Genomic DNA, 8,803 nt, shown 5'->3' with positions numbered 1-8,803 from the left:
TTTGCATCAAGGAAATGCAAATTAAAACCACAGTAAAATACCACTATACAAACACCAGAATGGCTAAAATTAAAAATTGGCTGCCCAGCAGGCATGACTCAGTGGTTGAGTTTTGACCCAGGAACCAAGAGATTGAGATTCGATTCCCAGTCAGGGCACATGCCTGGGTTTTGGACTCGATCCCTAGTAAGGAGTGTGCAGGAGGCAGCTGATCAGTGATTCTCTCTCATCATTGATGTTTCTATCTCTCTCCCTCCCCCTCTCCCTTTCTCTCTCTGAAATAAATAAAAACATGTTTTTTGAAAAACTTTAAAAATAACATTACAAAGAATATATACTACTAATATGGAACCATGCTTAGAGTTATATTAGGATAACTATATACAAAATTTTACACTTCATATGTTCATAGGTTTGGGGAAACACGTCAAATACTTGATAAGTCATTTAACCCTTTCTGGGTCTTGCCAACAGCAAAGTGAGTGATTTGGATGAGGCCACCAACCTTAAAGTTTGTCTAATAACCTTAATCCATACCTTCACATTTTATGAAAAGATGTCTATCAGCCAGCACCGGTTTGGCTCAGTGGATGGAGCGCCGGCCTGCGGACTGAAGGGTCCCGGGTTCGATTCCGGTCGGGGGCACGTACCTTGGTTGCGGGCACATCCCCAGTGGTGGGTGTGCAGGAGGCAGCTGGTCGACGTTTCTCTCTCATCGATGTTTCTGACTCTCTATTCCTCTCCCTTCCTCTCTGTAAAATATCAATAAAATATATTAAAAAAAAAAGATGTCTATCAGATTCAGTCAAGAATTTCAAAATTATTATTTCTCCAAGAAGTTTATATTAAATTTCTTATTCTTGCTCTAATTTATCATGTTTCTGTCCTTCAATTTGATAATAGCATTATCAAATTATGTTTTCACCTAAAAGATTTAATTTCATACAGCAGATTCTTTTAGTGGCCTGACAAGTTTCCAAGGAAACCCAAACTAACCTAATCCTAGTTTTCTTAAATTAATTATTCTTGAAATTTTTTAAACTTTATTATGCCAAATGTCAACCCCTACAAGAGTATAGGTAATGAACACCCAATACCAGCTTCAACAGTTAATTAACTCATAGTTACTCTATAACTCCATCCACTTTTCCCTCCTCACCCCCACACCAGGTTATTTTGAAACAAATCCCAGATATCTTATTTCACCCATGAGTATTTCAGCAACTAATCTAAAAATGAAGACTTAAAAATCTTAACTAGCCCTGACCAGTTTGGCTCAGTGGATAGAGCGTCGGCCTGCGGACTCAAGGGTCCCAGGTTCGATTCCGGTCAAGGGCATGTACCTTGGTTGCGTGCACATCCCCAGTGGGGGGTGTGCAGGAGGCGGCTGATCGATGTTTCTCTCTCATCGATGTTTCTAACTCTGTATCCCTCTCCCTTCCGCTCTGTAAAAAATCAATAAAATATATTTAAAAAAAAAAATCTTAACTACAGTGCCATCATCACGTTAAAAAATTACCAATAATTCTCTAAAACCTCAACTTTAGGTATTGGTAGAAGTACTAGTACTAATGGTAAGGATCTTTGCTGTGCTTGGTTTTTATATTTATTATTATTATTATTATTATTATTATTGATTTTAGAAAGAGGGAGGGAGAGAAACATCAATGTGAGAGAGAAACATTGTTCTGTTGTCTCTTGCACGCACCCCAACCAGGGATTGAACCCGCAACCTTGAGGTGTAAGGGACAATGCTCCAACCTACTGAGCCCCACCAGCCAGGGCTTATATTCTTTAGCTGATAGTAATATCTCCACTTCAATCTAAGTATTGGCTAAAAAGCCAATAATTAACAATAAAACTGTAAAAGGTTACTTATAGTCTATGAAAGACTCTTATTTTTATGACACTCTGTCATTCTGCACCAAGTGTTTTGTTTCTTTTCTGTGGTGGGTCCTATATGTATGTCCCTGTTTAGCCCCACACCTTGCAGCACACATTTTGTCTGCTTCTCTGGCTTTCATGTCTACCTCCTTGTCTTCTTTCTGATTTTGGCCTTTCCTGATGACATCTCTCTTTACCTCTAATGCCCCTGTCTGTCTCTATAGTCTCTCTACCCTTTCTTTCTCCTCTTTAACTGCTCATACTATAGGGCAAAAAAAAGAAAGAAATTGAGGATGGCTTCGTTTGCCCTTTCTTAAGTTGAAATACTTACTTTACATATATGGCACATTTATTTAGTTCTGAAAATTAAACTAAACTAAGTACGTTTTATGTGTGATTTTCAGGGTGTTTTTTTTTTTTCTCTGATTCACTGGATCTTAGTAGAAATAAAGAAACCCCATCCCCAATTCAAAGGAAGAAAACCATGGCAGTTTATAGCCATTAGGAACATCTACTGATTTGATAAGTTAAGAGGAAGAACTTCTTATTTGACATTGTCCTTTGAGGATACCAGGTGTAAAGTTACTTAATTCTTTGTGCTACATTTTTAAGCAATAAAACATGATAGTTGATTATTTTAGACATACTGCCTTAAATCAGTTCCCACCCCTAAAAAGGGAGTAAGACTTGCAAATCTCCCTGTTTCTATAGAATTTAGCAAAATCTGTATATATTTCTTTTTGTGACAACACTTTAAATGTATTCAGTACCTATTTTTTATGCTTCCAATGGAATTTTTTCTTAAATACTTCATAATGAACCTAAAAGTTAACAGGAAATATAAACAGAGCAGATGAATTCTCAGCACCAATTATAGCACCTTGCTTTGGCCTTCACAAGAGTAAGTAAATATTATTAAGTTAGGGCAACTGAATCCTCTGCTATCTTTAACAGTTTCCATGGGACTGTGGCCTATCTGTTGTTTATGTTGCTTAAATTCAGCTTGTCCTTTGTCATTGAGCCATATCCTAAGACTTAAACTGTACTTTATTAACCAAAAAGGAATGTTTCACCCCTAAAAGCAGGAGTCAGCTGAAACCAGCTCAACAGGATACTTTTAAGCTTTCACCATTTTTCTTCTTGTTTATTCATGAGTGGCATCACCTGCAAAACCATTAAATACGTGGGCTTTAGAAAAAAAATCCACATATTTCCCCAGAGGCATATTGGCCATCTTTATACTTAATGCTGTAGTACATTTTTATTGTTACTCACAACTTTTGAAAGCATTGTGTGCAGATCAACCCACTACTGTTTATGAGTATTCTATGAGACAGAACAACAAGAAGTAGCACATTGGATATAATGATCCACAAGATTCATTCCCAAGTACCTGATTAGCCGTGTACTCAAAGGTACTACTCAAAGGTTTTATGCTAACCAAAGGCGGGTAAATAATTTCCCCTGGAGAAGTTTGTGTTTTCCTTGTGTCCTGAGTTCAATCACTTGCCTTTGTTTGTGATTGGTAGGAGCTGGATTTAAAGTTCCCCGTGACCATTCTAACATGTGGGCTAATCTGCTTTTCTGTAAAGTTGGTTCTTAGTATCCAAATCATTTTTGGTTCCTAATAAATGATTACTACTCAGTCATCCTGATCTCCAGGGCCTTGCAAGCGTTTCTTTAACAACCAATTTGAATTCATGTATGTTTGTTATTGGCCAATCTCTGAGTAGTTAAAATTTTTATATGGTCCAGATTAAATGAATCAAAAAAGAACCGGGCTATTTTCTGTGGACTTGTGGCAAGATATTTTGAAAGCGGTTTGGTTTTTCTATAAGCCTTTTCTGTAGAACTCTTATTCATTAATTATCAAGGACGACTGCTGAATTCTGTGGAACTCGGTCTTAACAGGACCACTTAGCCAGTGGGTTGCCTGGCACTACTCTGTGATCGCTCTCCCTAGGAGACTTTGCCATTTTTGCCAATATTTTCCTTGTCTGGGAAAGTTGTTTGTCTAAAAGTACTAATCAATTTACAGAGTTGCACGTGCCAAAGATGCAGCCAACGAGCTCTGACTGTGGCATTCATTCATAAAACGAGAACGCCTTTCAAACTGAACGTGTTTTTCAAGGGAGATGCGTACTCCCAAACCAGTTTTCCTAGGCAATACCCGGACAGTTTTATGTGGCAGCCCAAGGTCTGTAGGGTGGCTTGCTCTGACTTAATAAAAAGAGGCTGTAGGTGTAGGCCTGGTAATGTTTATTTCTATTCTTATTCAGTTATTTTTGGTTTTCTTTAGCTTTATAGGTGTGGACAATTTATTTCCTTCTAGGCCCTTTGGCTGATCTAATAATTAAACTGGCGTAAGACAGATTTACCGGATAAAACCCCCAAATTTAATTATTTATGTATGGGAGCCCCTTAAAGACATGAGGCTCATAGAAGTGAACAAAGCAGGCAGCTTTCATACCTTTTAGACGGGAGAACAATCAATTTGTGAAAAATTGACAAGACAAAGGGGGTTGCGCTTCACTAAATTGGTGAAGAAGTAACAAGACTTGTTTATATCGTTTTCTCGGCCCTAAATTTCTTATTCCGGTGGTAAGAATGCCTTCTACGCTCCTGATACAGGGAGGGTATCTTTCACATGGGAGATCTGTTTCCTGCTTTGGGGGGAACCAAAGAGGGTCAGAGTGTCCTTCTTGTACCGGCTGTTTCTCAAGTAACTTTAATTCAAATAATCAGTATGCCAATGAGGCATATTTGGGGCAGATCTATTCTGCTCCCCTTTAGGTTTATCATCTGTTACTGGATCCCTGGAGCAGAAATAGCTTTTTGGACTTGGACTCTGCTCTTCTCTCTCTGCTTCCACAGCTACAGGATGTCCTGTGCAGAACTGGCTGTACCATCTTCAGATCGACCCTAGATACTCACGGTCCTGCTCCAGCTGTTTTTCACGACAGCATCTCTCATGTAGACCTGTGTCCTTGACTATTGGTCTGCAGTTTCTGCAGAAAGCCTGCTATATTATGTTAAAAAAAATCTAAACCTTAAGATAACTTAAAATTGTCTCTTAGATAGTGAAATACATTTTTATCTTTTTAAAAATCTACTTTCATTTTCATAGTTGCCAGCCATGTGGGTGGTATTTAAATAGGATACTTTTGGCACTGGAGTCGAATTTACATTTATACGCTGAACCCACAGATGAAATCTTGTATTCACGGTTTAAAAACCAAAACTAACCTTAACATCATCCTTCTAGATGTTAAGTAATTTTAAATATTAAGTAAGGACTGTGTGGTTTTTCAGAGGTGTTTTTAATAGCTTAAGGTTTTTCATCCTAACTATAATCTTTAATTCCTCAAATGCTTTTGCATATTTCTCTTCCTTGCCTTATAATCTGAAACATTGCTAAAATTACATTCTGACTTATTTGGAGTATACAAACTAAAAGTCTTACTGTCGTAGAAATTGCCCAGCACTTCATTTTCTTTCTTACTATCATTAACACTCACACATCCCTTCTAAGGTTTCATATGCTCAAATGTGTTTTGCAAAGATCCAAGCAGAGCCAATATATTTTAGATATTAAACTTGAGGCAACACTGTACCCCCAGACACACTCTTTTATCTTGTTCTTTTTTTCCCGTTACCCTTTTCATCTTGTGTAACATACTGTATAATTTTTATACCTTTATTATACTTGTGATCTCTCTTACCCAGTAGAATTTAATTTCAATTCAAGCAAAGACTTTAGGTCCATTTTATTCACTGATGTCTTCCCAGGACCTAGAACAGGCCTGGCAGTGGCAGGTATTCACTGAATATTTGTTAAGTTAGTAAATCAATAAACCTCACTTGGCATACTCTCCTACCTATATCTTGACACTCATATTTTTAAAATATTTTTTATGATTCCATCAGTGGACCTTAAAGTTCTTTTGATTTCCTTTTGCTTTCCATTATGTGTGTGTGTGTGTGTGTGTGTGTGTGTGTATTTTCATCTAAGTTTAATTTTTCCCTCAAAATGTGTTATTATGCTAGGCCAGTGGTCGGCAAACTCATTAGTCAACAGAGCCAAATATCAACAGTACAACGATTGAAATTTCTTTTGAGAGCCACATTTTTTTAAACTTAAACTATATAGGTAGGTACATTGTTATTAACTTAATTAGGGTACTCCCAAGCTGGCCTTTGCTAAAAACGTCCTCAATCTGATTGAGGTACGTTCACTGAGGTCGACCCCTTCCTTGGCTCGCGAGCCACGGTTTGCCGATCACTGTGCTAGGCCATCCAATTAGAGTCTTTATGTCACCACTCACCTTCTTTTCTTTATATTCCTACTTTGTTTAAAATATGAAAACGTTAGGGCTGGAAACTTCCTGATTCTATACTCTTATGAAATGCTTTGCATATTATTATTGTTCTATTAAACATGTAGATTATATGATAGCAATAATCTGCAAATCTCTAATGTACCCTTTTGTACCTCAGAGTTAACACCATTAGGCAAAGTAGTCTTCAGACTTGATAATTGTTGTATCTATTGAAATGTGCTATGCAGTATTTTCCTTTTATGATGATAACTTTTAGGAACCTATTTAATGTTAAAGTAAAATTCTAAATTTGATACTATGATAAATTAAGTCCATGCCTAATTTTATTATTTACCTTCTGAACTTAGGTACAAGTTATGGAAGAGAAATTAAAAGCAGCTAATGTTCAAACCAGTGAATCAGAGACAAGGTTATATAAAAAGTGTCAAGATCTGGAGACCCTGATACAGGAAAAAGATGATATCATACAAAACTTGGAACTGCAACTTGAAGAGCAGGTTAGGAAGAATTTGATCATTTAAACAGTTCTCAATATATGCATTCATTTATGCATAATCACAAAGATGAAAGAGACAGAGCTTAAACTTCTAAATTTTGGTCAGAAATCTTACTCATTTGGTCAACCCATAGAATTGCATCACATTTATTGGTGAGAGGTGAAAGTAAGTGGCATTCACCTTTAGTCTGGGGTAATTCTGAGACACTTTTTGTATGTGACAATGCTCCTAACTATAAAAGTGTGAGTGTAATGTTTAAGTTGAAAACACTTGGTTATCAGCAGGCATTTGTCTGTAAAATGTTTCAAGTAAATCTTTGTTTTAGAATGTTTAGGGTGTTGGGAATGTTGATGGCTTGTTATATTTTAATTATATGTTTGTGGATAATCTGTCTGCTTAGAAATGTGCCCACTGCTTATAAACTACTTTATTGAGATCAAGTATTTAGTTCATTTTAAAAGTTTATTAGCAAAAAAAAAATTGCATTAGGATTATTTAGCGTCATTTCAATATGACCACTATGAAATTGTTAAACATGTTAAGTTACTTATTTTCAGCTTTTTTTTTTTTTCCATTTCTGTAGGGATTGATGTTTTATTGGGTCAGTGGTTTTCAGCCTTCACCACCCCTGTTCCCCGCCAACTGTAATTTATACAGTAGTCACATTCTCAGGAGTTGTGTGACCAAACTCGATTTTAAGTTGGTAAATGTGAGCTAGCGCTTTTTGATCTTCATTTATTTTTCTGGATCTTTAAAAACTAGTAGTGTTTGAGGGGGAAACAAAGTCATGCCCCAGAGGAGATTCTGACTCTCTTCCTCCCAACCTGGTTGACCCCCCGCCCCCCATTGTTATAAACCCTAGACCAGTGGTCGGCAAACCGCGGCTCGCGAGCCACATGCGGCTCCTTGGCCCCTTGAGTGTGGCTCTTCCACAAAATACCATGTGCGGGCGCGCACGTACAGTGCGATTGAAACTTCGTGGCCCATGCGCAGAAGTCGGTTTTCGGCCTGGGCGAGTCTATTTTGAAGAAGTTTTATTCTATTTGGTAATTTGAAGGTAAAGTATTAACTTGGAAATAGGTTTTAAGTGGATTTGCCTTTTTCTATGCATGATATGACATTTTTAGACCTGTGAGCTTATATTTGAACTAAACAAACAATGTTATTTCAGAAACAAATAAGGATACAAGAAGCTAAAATTATAGAAGAGAAAGCAGCTAAGATCAAAGAATGGGTAACACTTAAGTTAAATGAGGTACTTACTGTTATATTTTGCCTTTTCTGTACCTTTTACTTATTTTAAATAAGTTATCAGACTATATGATCAGTCGCTAAGTGAAACAAAATTCTGAAAAGTTGGTTTGGCTGCTGTCTTTTGGTAAATGTTAGATAAGTAGCTTTTATTTTAATGTTCAATATATTTCTAAAATGAAAAATATTGATAGGTTCATGGTAATCAGTATAGGTAGCCTCATTCTAATTTGTTGATTTTTAACTCTAATTCATTAATTTAAAAAAATTATAGAACATGTGTATTTCATAAAATTGTGTTCAGTATCTGAGAAGTACACATTATTTAGTTTATATGGCAGATTAAATGCTAAAATAATTTGGTTTAAAATAATTTTACAGTGAAAAGTCACAGGGGGTGAAAACACTTAAAACTCTTAGTTTTAGAAAAATTAATATGTAAGCCATAATTATATAAGTTGATAACTTATGCTGGTAAATCTTTTGTATTTTGCTTATGTGTAGTTAGGTATTAACATTTTCTACATATTTTAATTTACTAGTATATTTTAGAAATGTTATTCCTATTTAAAAGAATACCTACCATATGTCCTTTCAGCTGGAATTGGAGAATCAGAATCTTCGTTTGATCAACCAAAACCAAACCGAAGAGATAAGAACAATACAGTCAAAACTACAAGGTATGAGTACTTTGACTAAAATAGCTCAGTTGGTTTTATTTGGTTACTAATATATAGAATTTTACTATTGAGCACTTGAAATATGACTGGCACAACTAAGGAACTGAATATTACATTTTATTTAATTTGAATTGATTTAAATTTAAACTAA

General features: G+C 36.1%; 1 protein-coding gene across 1 annotated transcript in view; it reads left to right on the top strand.

Annotated features, from left to right (window-relative positions):
- Window positions 1-8,803, top strand: part of PLEKHH2 (pleckstrin homology, MyTH4 and FERM domain containing H2) — a 64,932-nt gene that overhangs the window by 4,881 nt on the left and 51,248 nt on the right. Inside the window, 3 exon segments of the mRNA XM_006778690.2 lie at window positions 6,572-6,721; window positions 7,893-7,976; window positions 8,571-8,652. Coding sequence (XP_006778753.1) covers window positions 6,572-6,721; window positions 7,893-7,976; window positions 8,571-8,652 — 316 coding nt within the window.

Source organism: Myotis davidii, unplaced genomic scaffold (assembly GCF_000327345.1).
Source record: "Myotis davidii unplaced genomic scaffold, ASM32734v1 scaffold6, whole genome shotgun sequence".
NCBI lineage: Eukaryota > Metazoa > Chordata > Mammalia > Chiroptera > Vespertilionidae > Myotis > Myotis davidii.
Note: the sequence above shows the minus strand (reverse complement) of the source record. Positions and strands in the feature narration are given on the sequence as shown.